Source organism: Hemibagrus wyckioides, linkage group LG02 (genome assembly GCF_019097595.1).
Source record: "Hemibagrus wyckioides isolate EC202008001 linkage group LG02, SWU_Hwy_1.0, whole genome shotgun sequence".
Lineage (NCBI taxonomy): Eukaryota > Metazoa > Chordata > Actinopteri > Siluriformes > Bagridae > Hemibagrus > Hemibagrus wyckioides.
In genome coordinates, this window is record NC_080711.1 from 4,891,259 (window position 1) to 4,908,490 (window position 17,232).

General features: G+C 41.3%; 1 protein-coding gene across 14 annotated transcripts in view; it reads right to left on the minus strand.

Moving 5' to 3' along the window:
* The window catches only part of srcin1a (SRC kinase signaling inhibitor 1a), a 170,437-nt gene that overhangs the window by 59,313 nt on the left and 93,892 nt on the right, over positions 1-17,232 (minus strand). For 11 of the 14 annotated variants that reach the window (XM_058412847.1, XM_058412830.1, XM_058412864.1 and 8 more), the window contains one exon: positions 6,650-6,676. In XM_058412847.1, the coding sequence (XP_058268830.1) occupies positions 6,650-6,676 (27 nt within the window). Of the gene's footprint in view, positions 1-6,649; positions 6,677-15,791; positions 16,327-17,232 lie in introns of those variants that run through there. The other 3 variants (XM_058412905.1, XM_058412896.1, XM_058412914.1) reach the window with 3 other exon arrangements.

A 17,232-nucleotide genomic window follows, 5' to 3' on the forward strand; every position in this document is an offset into this window, starting at 1 on the left:
AATCACTGTTCAACATTGTTCCCAACAACCAATCACTGATCAGTATTTTGCCCAAAGACTAATCACTGATCCCCATTGTTCCCAACAACCAATCACTGATCAGTATCTGTCCGTATGACTAATCACTATTCACCATTGTTCCCAACAACCAATCACTGAACAGTATCTGTCCCCATGATTAATCACTGATCATCATTTTGCAAATTGCCCAATTATCACAACATTTTCCCAAATGACCAATCACTTATGACCATTCTTCCCAACTACCAATCACTGATCACCACAGATCCCAATGACCAATCACTGAACACCATTGTTCCCAATAACCAATCATGGGCCACCATTTATCCCAATGCCTAATCAGTAAGCACCCAACAACCAATCACTAATTACCATTTTGCAAAATGACCGATCACTGATCACACCATTCATGCCAACAACCGATCAAGGGTTACCATTTTGCCCAATGGTCAATCAATGGCCACCAATGTTCCCAACAACCAATCTCTGATCTATTCAGAGTGTCTAATCTGACTCCATGAACATGCTAATAAGCTCATGATGTCACCTGTTGATTTCTAGAGGTTCTTTTTGCACTCGAAGATGTTGAAATGGAGCGAACACACATTAGGAGCTCTGCAATTCTATATCAAAATACATCAGTCAATGGGATTGTTATAGCTGTCCACTTGTATACAGTATATTGGACATGAGAGTATTTTAAACTATGACTGTCAACCCTGTACTGAACTGTGAATACGTTCTCTTTTTTCACTCCTCTTTCTTCTTGCTTTTGTTCAATGAAGTATTCAGGGCTGAAATTGCTCAGCACCACTGAAATTGCCTTGCCAAATAGCTGCAGATTGATGGCTGATTCAGTCTTTTGCTGAGAGACTGAGAAACAGAGGGATCGTGTCACGCTGCTCTCCAGGTAGACGGTCAGGAAATGGCAGGCTGCCTCTCCAATAACAAATGGAGGAGAAAAATGATGGATGAAGCACGGTGAGATGAAAAGAAACTTCTCACCTGCTGATTTTACAACCTGCTTTGGTGAGCAGGAGAAAGAGCAGCGGTAGCTCGTTGGTTATGGTTTCTAGGGGTGCACAGAATTTGAATGCAAATGCAGGATTATTAAAAGATCAAGACAATCCAGAGAGTGAAGCAAAGCCAGAATGGAAAGAAGGCAGGGTCAGATGAACGGCAAACAGAATGCACTAATCAAGGGGGAAATCCAAAAAAAAAAAAAAAAAAAAACTAAATCAAAACCAGACTGTCAATGAGAAAAAAGTTCGTAATCTTCACTGGCAGGATGCAGGTGTGAGACTTCACACTGAACAGGAGGTATTAATGTCTGAGTTATTTAAAGGGATTAGTGCGTGGGAATATAGTAGGTGTGCATACGGGTCATGTACCATGGTCAGAATTGCCAAAATTGAGTCATTTTTTGTAGATTTGTTAACTTTATTTAAAAAAAAAACAGACTAGCAACAAATTTTGTAACTTTGTCAGCAGTTTTTTAGTGACTGTTCTGCCCTTGATAAGTTTATCCAGCTCTAAGCCAATCTTTTAGCCAATCAAGTCAATCTGTTGTATCCAATGACCAATAAGAGATCACCATTTTATCGCAACAATCAATCGCTGATCACCATTTTATCCCAACAACCAATCTCTGATCAATATTGTCTCCAAAACATCCAATCTCTGATCACCATTGTCTCCCAACAACCAATCACTGATCACTATTTTATCCCAACAACCAATCACTGATAACCATAGTCTCCCAACAACTAATCACTGATCACCATTGTCTTCAAAACAACCAATCACTGATCACCATTTTATCCCAACAACAAATCACTGATCACCATTGTCTCCAAAACAACCAATCACTGATCACCATTTTATCCCAACAACAAATCACTGATCACCATTTTATCCCAACAACCAAACCTTGATCATCATTGTTCCCAACAACCAATCACTGATCACCATTTTATTCCAACATTCAATCACTGATCAACATTGTCTCCAAAACATCCAATCCCTGATCACCATTGTCTCCAAAACATCTAATCTCGGATCACCATTGTGTGTGAGTGTGTGTGTGTGTGTGTTAAACAGGGCATCAATGTAAGCACTCCTTATGGTGGAGTCTACTCACTCAGAAAAACTCACTCAGCTCTAATGAAAAGAGTCAACAGGAGTGGCTTGACTCATCCCATCCCTATGAGATTATGGCTGAAGAGCCAAACAAATATTTACTACAGGAGATCACAAGGCTTTAAAATATGAGCCTCTTTCTCAGGGGGAAATGCCATGATTTGGACAATAACTGGATAAGAGCCTAATTCCATCCAGTGCAGTGTTTTAGGAGAATGGACTGCTTTAAGTCTGACGGAACACGAACCCTTGAGAGATGTCCTTATATTGAAATGATTAATGTTCTTACAGTAAAACACATACACACACACTTCAGGAGGTAAATTCCGAATACTGTTCCTGAGTCTCAGGTTATGACCTTTTCCCTTTAAGGTTCATGAAGAATTATTTAAAAAAAGATCGTAAAAAAAAATCTGGTCTACAAATCAGCCTGCTTTTAATGTGATGCAGCAACTTGACCTTCAAAGCAGGTATATGGCATTAAAAACAAGGGGTAATAAAAAAATGAGTAATGGCCAGGACTTGACCACTACTAGTTCCGTCTGAACTACTGTGGTGTGATGCATATGAAACTCTGGACTGAATTCTGGACACACGATTAGCGATTAACGATTAGTATCTCATGGGTGAGAACTTACAGATGGGTCACTTCTAGGCCAAACTCATTACATATGATGGGAGCAACTGGGTCATTTTTGACTTCTTACACTCAGCTAATATGTATTCCCTCCTCTTTGGCTTCAAATCCATCCATCCATCCATCCATCCATCTTATGTACCCGCTTTATTCCTAATTAGGGTCACGGGGATCTGCTGGAGCCTTTCCCAGCACACATTGGGCGAAAGACAGGGGTACACCCTGGACAGATCCCCAGTCCATCACATTCCTATGGGCAATTTATAATTACCAATCAACCTAATATACATGTTTTTGGTCTGTGGGAGGAAACCGGAGTACCCAGAGTAAACCAACTCAGGCACAGGGAGAACATGCAAACTCCACACAGAAAGGCCCCTGCCTGTTCGAACCTGGGATTCGAACCCAGGACCTTCTTGCTGTGAAATAAATAATTTAATTCATAACACAACAATCTAACATACACCAGTTTGATTGGTTGTAAAGTTGTTGATAATTTTCTTTAAAAGTTTGCTTCATACTAGTCAGATGTAATGCTTTAGGTTTTCCACTATGTGAAAGTCTTCAGGTTTGTAGTGTCCATTTTTTCAGGATTAAAAAAGCTAGCACTGGCAAAATGCTGTGATATAAGGAGGTTGGATGGGCTGTTGTTGGAAAATAGTCAACGTAACAAGTGGTAACAGTAGCACTCCTTTGCATTAGGCTAAAGATTTTCCTATAACATGTCATGTTTTAAATTAGCTTTTATCCAACTGCCAACTCTTTGGTCCCATTGCATAACAATCAGGTCCTTAGTATCTTCTTCTGGGTCTTGCCCTTGTCCTCCGAAACATATAACGCATCTCCCACCAATGTGCAATCTAAATATCTGCCCTGCTCTGTATAGAAGACTCGAACAGACGCTAGAGATTAGTTAGCAACGCATTAATCGACAGATGGAGCAGAAGACAAGACTATCCTTTCCACCAAGAGAGCAGGAGCAATTACGCCGTCTTGGTCTCTTGACTCCTAATCTTCCGACAATAGGGTGAAAGCTTAGACAGGCTTTCCCTCTCGGGAACCTCTGATGGGACTTCCAAGCGAGGCAGAATGCACCCCAAGCGCACAGCAGGATCTTCTATTAGTGGCTCTCTGGTAGTCTATAATCACTGAGCTACTGCTCATAAACAGATATGGTGTGTGGATGTGTGTGTGTGTGTGTGTGTGTGGATGAGATCTGTTAACAAGGCCCAGGCTGTGCAGGAGAGTATGAACAATCAGAGCCACTAGGAGTCAGATTACCGTCTTATTAAACCAGTGAAGGGGGAAATGGAGGACACGATCAAGTAATGGCCCCACTCCCATCACACCAGGATGCCAAGTTAAATATAAATCATTAACAACTACAGCATCAACAACACGACTCCAGGTTTAAAGTGGTACAACTGTACCTTCACACAATGCTTCCTTTAGCAATACACTAGCTGTGTTTTTTTGCTATTGGTGAGGGCTTCTAGGGTGTTTGCCCTGGGTGGTTCCTTCAGATACTTCAATTCCAGATACTCCAGACATGCACTGTAGGCTGTCTAGCATCTTAAAATTGTCCATAGTGTGTGTATGTGTGCGATTGTGCCCTGTGATGTGTGGGAACCCCACCCCCACCTTGTGCCCTGAGTCCACTAGGATAGACCCCAGATTCCCTGCAACCTTGTGTAGGATAAGTGGTATCATTCACTAAGGAACTGCAAGATTGAAACCTGACAGTGACCCTGCTAAGGGGTGGAGATGACTAAATTGGCAAGAATATCGACTAAGCTGAGATGCTGTTGTTGTTACATATACAAGTACGATACAGTTAATCTCTATTCTTCACATAGCTTGTTAGGAAGCTTTGGGCAGAGCATCAGCCAAAATTCTTTAAATGTAAAAGTAGACCCCTGCCTTTCGAGAAGCGTTAGCTCAGTGGATAAGATGTTGGACTACTGATTGGATGGCTGTGAGGTCAAATCCCTCGACCACCAAGCTGCCACTTGATCATGGCCTTTAACCCTCAACTGCTCGGTTGTATAAATGAGATAAATCACTTTGGATAAAGGTGTCTGCCAAATGCTGTAATGTTTGTCTAGAGTGTGAATATTTTTCCGAACAAGTGGTCAGGCATGATGCTTGTGGCACAAACAAAGACTATGCTCATTAACATGAATGTGTAGAGCTGTGCAATAAATCCTGGGATCCTAAGTAACTGCTTGGTCAGGGTTGTGGTACATTATGCTAGACAACTAGGTTATATTTTGCATATCGATGAGACCATGTACAAACATTCTATGAATGTACATACCAAAATAATATCTGTGTGACCAGGATTTGAACAATTAATCTCTGCTTGAAGCCAAAATGAACTGGAGTGATGTAGCTGAGGTTGAGGAACTGTTAGAGCCAGAATTCACACACCATGCTGACATTTCTTCATTGTAATCCAAATACAGATGCAGATAGAAGTGCAAAGATAAACCATATTTTAAGTAAAGTGGAACCTCTGCATACGAATGCCCTCCCTTACAAGTCCACATTAAGAATTGAAATTTTGCAAGAAATTTGCATCGAAAGCTGTTTTAAAGAGTCAACCCATGATACCAGTGTTGACTTTGGCATGTGTTTAAAAGCTAGGTGATTTTTCCGGTGTTTTATTTTTTGTTGACAGATTGGAGGCGTGGGTGGTCTGTTCTATTTTTAGCCCAAGCTTGGTGACTTCCAGTGAGGAGCCTTGACATGGAATGCTTGGCTTGGGTCAGTTCTTTGTATACAGTTTACATACGCTTCGTATTGGTAACATTGGTCGTATTTTTGCATGGCTGGAACAGAGTATCTGTATTTACATAATTTTTAATGCGAAAATCTGTTTTGCAGTACAAATTTTCACCTTAAGAACTCGCCTCCAGAACAAATTAAATCGGTATGCCGAGGTTCCACTGTATTGTACACCACTGACTTTCTCAAAATACATCACCTCTTTCACAGTCGTGTCACACACAATGACACAGGAAGCATCTTGTACACAAGAGTGACTAGATTCGAATTTTAATTACGCCGCTGATGTGCGAGTTTTATTTGTAGAACAAGTTTCACAATACACATCGCCATAAAGCAGCATCCCGGAGATACAGGTGTAGGTTTAGATCTCTAATGAACAAAAGCTGGAGGTGAATACGCTATAGAAAATCTCCAATGAGAGAAACCAGTCTCAAACCCGTCCCATACTGGCAAACATTACTTAGAATGTTCAAGATTGTTAACAATGAGCACTGAGTCTTTGTGATTATAGCAGCAGCTGGTAACTCAAGTGGTTAAAACTCTGGGTTTTTGATCAGGGTTCAAGCCCCAGCATTGCCAAGCTACCACCATTGGGCCCTTGAGTAAGACCACCAAACCCCCCCTCCCCGGTTCCAGGGGCACTGCATCATGGCTGACACTGCATTCTGACCCCCAACCCTCCAAGCATGGGAAATGTAAATAAAGAATATTACTGTGCAGTAATGTATATGTGACGGATACTTAAGCAGCTCTCAGGTACATATTTACAATATCCAGGTAAGATTATCCACTGAAAATATTAGCACACAGTCTTCAAGTTTAACACACACACACATCTCTTTGTAAACCTTCTCCCACCCACATATACACGCATAATCGCCCAATACTGTAAGTGATACATACATTAAAGTACATTTACATACATAGGAGCCATTCCACAGATCAGAGGTAATATACAGATCAAGAGAAACACATGGTTATTACAAATTATTATCATACATGCATATGTAGAAGCTAATGCTCAAGCCAAAGCTAATATATCGACTGACTTTGAGTACTGACCTTAAAACTCCAATAGTTTGGCTGTTGCTGTAAAAAGAGAGAGAGAAGAAGAAAAGGAGTTAGTCATTTCACACATTTCCTGCAGCAACAAAAAGCCTCTCAGCATGTTCCTGCCTCCGACAGTCAGCCTGCTGAGAGGGAATATCAAAGAAAACCAGAAGGACGTCACTGAATAAATGAATTGCTCTTTTTTTTTGCACATTTTACACTCTCTCAATTTTTGCTTAAACAGAATGTTTTATATTATATTTTATATATATATATATATATATATATATATATATATATATATATATATATATATATATATATATATATATATATATATATATATATATATATAATACCCATTTCAGCCTAATAAAGAATTTATTGGAAGCTTGGCACTCGGGCCTGTTGGTTCACCCTGATGTCAGGATTATAATGAAAATGTATGAAAGATTATAAAATAAATAAATAAGTAAATAAAAGGTTTTTGGTCTGCATTCTGTTGGGATGTACACACTGCAGAAGCCACAGAGGCCACACCTCCTTCACTAAAACTAACAGATACAGAGGCCATGCCTCCTTAACTGAGACTTTAGGTTCATAAGCCACACCCACTTTAATGTAAATTACAATTAAAGAAGCCACACCTCCTTTACTGAAACTGACAGATACAGTGGCCAAGCCTCCCTAACTGAGACTTTAGGTACAGAGGCCACGCCTACTTTAATGGAGCTGACAGGCACACCACATTCACTCAAACTGACAGATACTGAGGCCACGTCTCCTTCACTGAGACTTTTGGTGCATAAGCCATGCCCACTTCAGTGCAACTGATAAGCACATCACGTTCACTAAGACTAACAGATGAAGAGGCTACACCTCCTTCACTGAGACTGATAGGCCTACTTTAATGGAACTGATAATTAATGAGGCCATACCTCCTTCAATGAAAGTGACAGATATAAAGGCCACGCCTCCTTCACTGTGGCTGACAGGTAGAGAAGCCACACCCACTTTAATGGAACTAACAGGCACACCACATTCACTGAGACTAACAGATACAGAGGCCACACCTCCTTTACTAAAACCGACGGATATAGAGACCACGTATCCTTCGCTGAAACTGATAGGTACAGAAGCCATGCCCATTTCAATGGAACTATAATTAAAGAGGCCACACCTTCTTCACTGAAACTGACAGATATAGAGGACACACCTCCTTCACTGAGACTGATAGGTATATAAGCCACGCCCACTCCAATAGAACTGACAGGCACACCACATTCATTGAAACTAACAGATACAGAGGCCACGCCTCCTTCACTGGGACTTATTACAAAACCCTCTTTCCCCTACCCTACTATTGAGATCACTCAGAAGCGTTCATTGAGTAAATGAACATTTTAATTTCTCTCTCTGAGGTACAAAATTAGATGTGGAATGGAATATAATCACACTGTGTGCATTCTGAGAGAGAGAGAGAGAGAGAGAGAGAGACCTCATGGTCAGGGAAGACCTTTTAGTCCCAGTGAAATTAGACATTCAGAGTGAAGCCATGAATTTTAATTCACATTTCTCATCTCACATTCTCTGAGCTCCTCCACTCTTTTTTTTAATCAGTAGCTCTGTCTTTCTCTCTCTCTCTCTCAAACACACACACACACACACACAACTGATACAGAATGAGGCGAGTGCCATGGGTTTTCTTACCATAAAAGACACCAACATAAAAATACACAACTCCCCCAACACATTTATTTTCATACTGAAAATATAGCAGATTTCCAGAAGTCTCATCTGATCCATCTTATTACCATTCACACCACTGAATATTTCATGAATATTCCATTACCATGGCTCTACACACACCGTGATTGTGTGGCTATGTGTGTGAATGAACTGCGCCGATATCCTACACACAAGTTTAACCCATTACTGTAAGCCTAGCACAGCACATAGCTGAGATTTGCTAATATTATCCAGCCAAAACAAACATGAAAGTTTTGGCAAACGCCATGGACCAAACTGTCGCTCTGTTAGTTTGTTAGCTAGCTAGCCATATTACACAGAGAGCGCTGGGCTAGTTATAGCTGTGTTAGCCATGGCTAGTTTAAGATCAGTCATCATGTAAGCTGATAAACTAGCAAAAAGTCGTGAACATTCTTTATATGTTTGTTACAAAAACTGTATATGGAAAGTTCAGTTCAAATTCTGTCAGGAAGTTTGCCGGCTAGAACTAACTTCATTTGCTGCCTTTAGCTAGCTAGCAAGGTTAAAATCTTGTCAGAAAAAAAACAAAACTGTACACGTATCTTCTTCATTTTTGTGTTATCTTGTTCAAGTCGGTCCTTACAAGACAAATTAATATGAGCTCAGATCAGTTCATTATTTATTAATGATGATTAACAGCATGCTGTTGGTTTGATAGTGATACAAACCATCACACAAACTCCAACACTGATCCATTTTCACAGTTTATGAGTGACAAAATGTTGACGTTTGGCTTAACACCATCTAAATAGGTTGACACATGCGTTCACCGACACCGCTTTCAATTTGGTGTTGACGGGAACAGCGTCTAAAATGCAAATGCATCCCCGAAAGCTCTCTCCTCAGAGATGGCAAAGCAAATTTTCACATCACGAAATTACACACAGCCTCACACTAAACCCCTGGTGTGTCATCGATGAAAAGGTGTTTTTCCGAAAAGTAGGAACCAAGGTCAGATGTAATTCAATCATCCTTGCTGTGTTGCCTTGTGTCCTGCGCCTGTTCGGATCGTTGCGCCGAGGTCTTATCGGGTATCACAGCACATGGAGACTGACAAAGCGGTCTGTCCTGTCTGGCCTCTTTTAATAGCTTTTACTGCAGGAAATGGCTTAACGTTTGCATCAAAGTTCTCCTGTGGCTCAAACATGCCAGCTTAAAAAGGAGTGTATTTCACTTCCCTAAGATATTCGGTATCATTTAGTTTAGTTTTTGGCTTGTTGTGTAATTTCAAGTAACATAATCTAGATGTAGATAACATTTTTGCTACTATTTTGATTTACATAGACGTTTTACTGCGGTTGATTTCCACGAGCCAACCGTTAGCGCAACCATTGTTCTTCTTCTTCTTTCGGCTTTTCCCTTCAGGGGTCGTCACAGTGAATCATCTCTCTCCACCTATCCCTATCTTCCGCATCCTCAAAACTTGTACCCACTAGCTTCATATCATCATTTATTACATCTATATCCCTCCTCTTTGGCTTTCCTCTTTGCCTCCTGCCTGGCAGCTCCATGTCCAACATTCTCCTACCAATATACTCACTCTCCCTCCTCTGGACATGTCCAAACCATCTTAATCTGGCCTCCATAACTTTGTACCCCAAAAGTCCAACATGAGCTGTCCCTCTGATGTACTTGTTCCTAATCCTGTCCAACCGTCTCACTCCCAAAGAGAACCTCAACATCTTCAGCTCTGCTACCTCCAGCTCTGACTCCTGTCTCTTCCTCAGTGACACTGTCTCTAAACCATACAGCATGGCCAGTCTCACCACTGTCTTGTACACCTTCCCCTTGATTCTCGCTGATATTTTTCTATCGCAAGCGCAACCATTGTTATACACACTCAAAAAAATAAAGCTTGGATTGTGCTCAGTAGTATCCTCAGTTTGTTCGAACACGTTCTTTGAAACGAATTCTATGCTGCCATATGGTACAATTCTAACATAAACAGTGGGGCAGTGTACTAGATTGTGACGTCAGAACCAGGATAACGCGCAACAGCAAGGGCATAAAGTTTTGAAAGGAAGTTACTCCACGCTTACAACCATACAATCTGTACGATTATCTCGATGGAAAATTTACCATGAAATCACTTTTGCTGTAAAAACATTGCAAAAATAAAGGTAAACAGATGTGCTGATGCCATGGTTACAGTACTCAAGTAGAACCGGAGGACTATAGCTCTGCAATTTGTAGGAAAATAAATCTAAAGAAAACACAGACTCAACTTTTTTCATCTATGAGGTCCAATCAACGTCAAATGAACATTCTGACCATTACATGAGTTCTAGTGTATATGCAACTGTTTTCTTTAACAAAATAAACATACAGATACACTATATTGCCAAATGTTTTGGGACATCTGCCTTTACATAAACATGAATTTAATATGCACTTGTCTCGTCCTTTGCTGCTATAATAGCTTCAATTCTTCTGCGAAGGTTTAGGAGTTTGTCAATGGGAATTTTTGACCCGATTCATCCCAAAGGTGTTCTATCAGGCTGAGGTCAGGACTCTGTGAAGTTCCTCCACACCAAACTCATATATGTCTTTATGGACCTTGCTTTGTGCACTGGTGTGCAGTCATGTTGGAACAGGAACTGGCCATCGCCAAACTGTTCCCACAAAGATGGGAACATGAAATTGTCCAAAATGTCTTGGTATGCTGAAGCATTAAGAGTTCCTTTCACTGGAACTAAAGGGCCAAACCCCACACCTGAAGAACAACATCTGAATTCAGTGATTTGAAGGGGTGTCCCAAAACATTTGGCAATATAAAACCTGTGTAAAACCTATAACACTGACTGTTGTGTGAGGACAAACACAGCAAGGTGACTAGTTTGTTTCTACCAAAAGATGAACATGTATACATCCATTTTTTTCCACTTGATATGTTGAATGTGCTAAGGTCGATATGATGTCATCCTGATCTGCAAATTACCACTTAAAATAAAGAATGCAGCAATATTCCACACCTAAATGACTAACATGAACAATGCTGAAGTGTATTTGCAGCTTAAGACTTCCTGAAGAGTTGCTTAGGTTAATCACTTCTCAAGCTGCCCATTGGATTCCCATTGCCATTTCCCACTGGTTATCAATGGAAGCTCATGGATCACCATTAGAACTCCATGTACACTTATATACCTCCATAGATTCTCTCATGGGACCTCATTAGAAATTCCTGGTACTCCTACTTGGAAGACATATGGTCCGGGATATCTTTAGGAGTCACAAGAGGCACTTTAAATCCCATTTATCCCAGCGTTTTTGCACATCACCCTCAAATGCTGCTACTATTTTAGTGTAATTTGATGTAGAGCCAGTCAACCTACCATCATGTTGTTAGGAGTTATGGGGCAACTGCAGAACCTGAAGGAAACCTATAGTAACCCAGGATCTTGGGGATATCAACTCAACCTGCTGGACCACCGAGCCACCCCAGAATTTCTATTCATCCATTTTCTGAAGGGTCACAGGAAGGCTGGAGTCTATGCTAGGGGACTCAGAGGGGGTGCCAACCCACTGCTTGGGCACAATCTCATACATACTGAAACACTACAGAGAGTTTAACCTAACACATGTCTTTGGCAGAAGCAGAAAACTGGAGTACCCTGAGGAAACCCCCAAAGCACAGGGAAAAGATGCAAACTCCACACACACAGGACAGAGGTGAGCATCAAACAACAACCACTAAACTTCCATACGAGTGCTGGATTGCATGTTCTGCCCAAGGTAGCGGAAAATAATGTAGATTTCACATTAAAGCTTGGAACACTGTGGAAAGCTGGGGTTCCTCCTCCAATAGGAACCCCAGGGAAGAAAACCAAACTCAGATATTCCAGGGTAATGATTGGATGCAATTCTTGCCAGATTTTTCTTGTGTTTGTTTAACAAACTGTGGGTAGAATTGCCACCTCATAGCTCCAGGGTGTCTGGTTCGGTCTTGACCACAGGTTAGTGTTTGCCTGGAATTTTCTTCTACCACTCAACAACATGCTAGTAGGTAGATTAGCATGTGATGGACTAGCTTTCCATCCATACTATCAGAAGTGTCATGATATGCAATACGTCCCTCAATACGAACACTTTTTCTTTTCATTTTCAGTGTTACCATAAGATTTTATTAAGCACCAAGATGGTTATTGCCTCCTCATGGGGTTTCTCGTAATTTAGGCTAATGTGTAGCCTGTAGCATGGATGTCAGAGAAGGCCATTAAGATGTGCATCGATGCTGGTCTAGCTGTGGTAAAGAAATAAACCAAAGGACACATCTAAATAAGGATAGTTTTGCTTGTATCCATCTCACCTACCCATAGGTACTACATTTGCCTAGAGCAAAACAAAGGATTCAGCTCAATTTTATCCAGACTATAACCCCCTGGAGCAGTTCTGTGCCGGTGAGCAATTCTTTTTTTTATTTCAAAAGCAAATCACTGGCCAATCCCATGTGCCTGGTGTCTATAGCCTGTAGCTATACACATCTGTATGTACAGCCACCTCCAAAAGTATTGGCACAGCATGGGGTAGCTTTACACTGAAAGACATTTATCAACTTGTAGTGACTCCTTCTGCGACACCTAATTTTTACGACAACAAAAGTAATGAATAGATAAAGTAAATTAAATTAAATAACACATGATATTTGGTTGCATATCCCTTCCTTGCAATAACTTAACTGATGCATCCTTCTTTTGTGATGTTTTTCCAGGTTTGTACCACAGTTGTTTCCTCATCTTCAGGAGGTAAAATGCTGTTTAATTGGGTTAAGGTCTAGAGATTAACTCAACCAGTCTAAGACCTGCCACTCTAAATCGTGTTGGTAGTATGCTTTGGGTCGTTGTCTTGCTGCATGATGAAGTTCCTCGCGACTGGACTGGATGCATTTCTCTGTAAATTGGCAGCCAGAATGTTTTTGTAGACTTCCGAATTCATTCTGCTGCAACCATCACAGGCTATATCATCAATAAAGGTTAGTGAGTCTGATCCAGAAGCACAACCTATGGCACTACCACCACCATGTTTCACAGATGAGACTGTATATTTAGCATCATGAGCAGAACTTTGGCCTTTCCATCACTTCGGTAGAGGTTCATCTTGGTTCCAGAGATTTTGTGCCTTTCTTTATGAAGTCCAGTCTGACCTTCTGGTTCTTACTGCTGATGAGTGATTTCTATCCTTTAGTGTGATATTTATATTTCTGTCTTCTTTGAACGATGGATTGTGAGACCTTCATCCCTGCCCTATGGAGGTTGTAGGTAAGGTCACTTACTGGGTTTTTTTTTTATACACAGCTCCCACAATGTTTCTATTATAAACTGGTGTCCTTTTGCTTGGCCGACCTGTTCGGTGTCTTGTCATTAGTACACAAATGTTTTTTATTTTGTTTTTATTTTCCTTTCTATTTTCCTTGCCATACACAGCTCTCTGGACTATCTTATCCTTCTTTAACAAATATTGTCTTCGCACACAAAACCCAAAGCTCAAAACCAAGAGTAAACATTCAGAGCTATTAACTGTTTAAACAGTCGATCTGACAGGACACACCTGGGCAAGTAGTATCACCTGTTCCAATATTTTCAATCACTTAAAAAATATGTTTAAACAAAATGTGACATGTTCGGAGTTGTTTAGATGTAATCGTCAGGGGAGGAAAGTTGAAATTCGGACCCGCCATATTATATTCGTCTTTTGATCTTAAACCCAAATGTCTTCGGAATTTGCCTTGCTGTTCCAATACTTTTGGAGGAGATTGTATATTAGTATACACCGATCAGGCATAACTTTATGACCACTGACAGATGACATGAATAGCACTGATGATCTCCTCATCATGGTACCTGTTAGTGGGTGGGATATATTAGACAGCACATGAACATTTTGTCCTCAGAGTTGATGTGTTAGAAGCAGGAAAAATGGACAAACGTAAGGATTTGAGCGAGTTTGACGAAGGGCCAAATTGTGATGGCTAGACCACTGGATCAGAGCATCTCCAGAACTGCAGCTCTTGTGGGGTGTTCCCGATCTGCAGTGGTCAGTATCTATCAAAAGTGGTCCAAGGAAGGAAAAGTGGTCGACAGGGTCATGGGCGGCCAAGGCTCATTTTTTGTATTCTGTTCATACAAGTTCCTGTGTTTGTTGTTACTATGGAAACACTAATGTACCTGTCTGAGCTGCTTTTCTAGAAAACTCATGATCGATCCGACCAAACAGAATCGAGAAATCAGCATCGCCTTCACACACACACACACACACACACACACCCTGAACTTGTAGCTGCTTAATGAACTTGATCATGAATTTAAAAAGTTTAATTCATAGTACAGAGTCACCTGTGAAGTTTGAGCTGATGGAAATACGTTCATTCATTTCATTTCCAGCTCTGATTCCATGCAACCAAAAACCTAAACAAACCCAGTAATACAAGACACCAAGACACCTGCGTACACAAACACACACACACACACACCTCTGTGCTCACACACATTCATAAAAAAAACAAGATTTACGACTGCAGCTTTACCCCGGTGGTGTCGTATCACTTTTATATTACATCCTTCCTGAGCAAATAATATCGAATGACAAGTAGTGTCAGTGTGCGTGTATGTGTGTGTGCGAGTGTCTGTGTGTGTGTGTGTGTGCGAGTGTGTGTGTGTGTGTGTGTGTGTGTGCGAGTGTGTGTGTGTGTGTATGTGTGTGTGCGAGTGTGTGTGTGTGTGTGTGTGTGTGTGCGAGTGTGTGTGTGTGTGTGCGAGCAAGACAGCTGCCAGCTTCCAGCCTGATGATGTCATTTTCAGCCAACTACTGGCGTCTCCTGTTGCTTAGTAACGGTGTAATGCACTGTCGGGGAAAATTGGCCATTTGACCTGCAGCTGGATGGAAGAGTTTGCTCGAGCCAAACGGTGGCGCACACACACACACGCACGCACGCACGCACACACACACACACACAAGCAGTTTTCCTCATGGGTACTAACTCAATGTTCCCACAAGTACAAAATTGGCAGATATTTCTACCCTTGAAGGGAAGATATAGAAACATTGACACACACACACAGCACGTTGCATTTGGACTGAGCATCATACACCAGCTGCACCTGATCCAACTGAGTAACATGTGTTAACTTGGTGTGAGACAGAGCACACACACACACACACACACACGCGATCCCATGTATGAAACAGCCGCTGACAGAAGGACAAGCAGGCGCATGCCACATGACCTGCATGCAAAGCAGTCTGTCTCTCGCTCTCTCTCTCCCACACACACACACACACACGCTCATTAATGTAGCCTGCACATGCTCACAACCACAATGCACCTGCATCTGGTCTCCACAACAACCGCTCTAACAATAAACAAGCGAAGCTGACAAACACCTCTTACCTGCACCTGTACGCGTGGATGTGTGTGTACACACAAACACACACATTACAGAACCCTGGATGCCTTTAGTCAGCGTGCGCGTCAGTCAGCTGCCCCAAAACACTCATTCTCTCGCTTTTCTCTCTCTCTCTCTCTCTCTCTCTCTCCCAGCGGCGGCGCTTTATTTAATTCATTACCACATCGGCAGGCTGCTGCTTGGCTGCTTTAAGTCTTCCGCGCTAGAGTGTCAGGGTGGTGGAGGGGTGGAGAAAGAGGGAGGTGTGTGTGTGAATGTGTGTGTGTGAGAGAGAGAGAGAAAGAGAGAGAGAGAGAGACGCACTGGGCTAATTAACTCTCCTCTTCCTCTTTTACACGCTGCCGCACTTGTCCTCCCATTCCCTTGCTTCCCTGCCCTCCTTCTTCTCTTCCCCTCCTCCTACCCATTCCCAGCAGTATCCGTGCGTATTCCTGTGATTTCTCTCTCCCGGATTCCTGCAACGCTGATATCCGAGCAGCTTTCCCAGTCCTCCTTGGTCTGTCTATCGCCTTCTCTTTCTCTCTCTCTCTCTCTCTCTCTCTCTCTAGCCTGACCTTTGCAATATGATATCACCAGCTTCCATATAAGGGCAATGTCACCGTGGCAACCGTGGACTCCACCTGTCTCTCACTCAACCGTTCTCTCTCTCTCTCTCTCTCTCTCTCTCTCTCTGTGTCACTTGCTCTCACACACACTGCACTTATTCATTCATCCCGCACTCACACAGCACACAGGTGATGGCAAAACAAGGAGAAGCAGCGAAAAATAAAAAGAGGAACGGAGGATGACGAAGTAAAGAGAGATGGAGAGAATACAAGAGGGAAAGGATGTGTGGGAAAGTGGAGCTGGATGGATTTCCTGTATATGAGTAGCAGTACATTTATGTACAAGCTAATCGTCCAATATTATTCATACCAAAAAAAAAGAGAAAAATAATATTAAATAAAAAAATAAAAAAATAATATTAAATAAAAAAAAAAAGAAAAAAATAATAAAAAAGAAAATTAAATTATTATTTTTTTTTTCAACTGATATTTCTGATGAATTCTGGCACTAATTTGCAAAATTTCGAATAAACAAAAAATCAGCACTTTTATGTGGTTCTAACATCACAGCTAGTTATCTTGATGTCCCAGAAAGCAACGCAGCTTTTTATTTATTAAAATTTAATTACATTTTATTTTATTTTGTTTGTTTGTTTATTTATTTATTTATTTTTTGAGTGTGTTGGAGGAGTCTGATCAGTCTGAACAACCTGTACAGTTAAGAGAGCTTGGACAGATTACAGCATTAAAGTGCCGCTGCACTGCTCTCTTTAAGTAGAGATAGTGAGATAAAACCTCTGGCACAAACGTCAGCAGGTAGTCGAACGGCATTCTGGGTATTTACTGAGTGTGAAAACAGAGCAGCTGTGTCTGTGAAAGT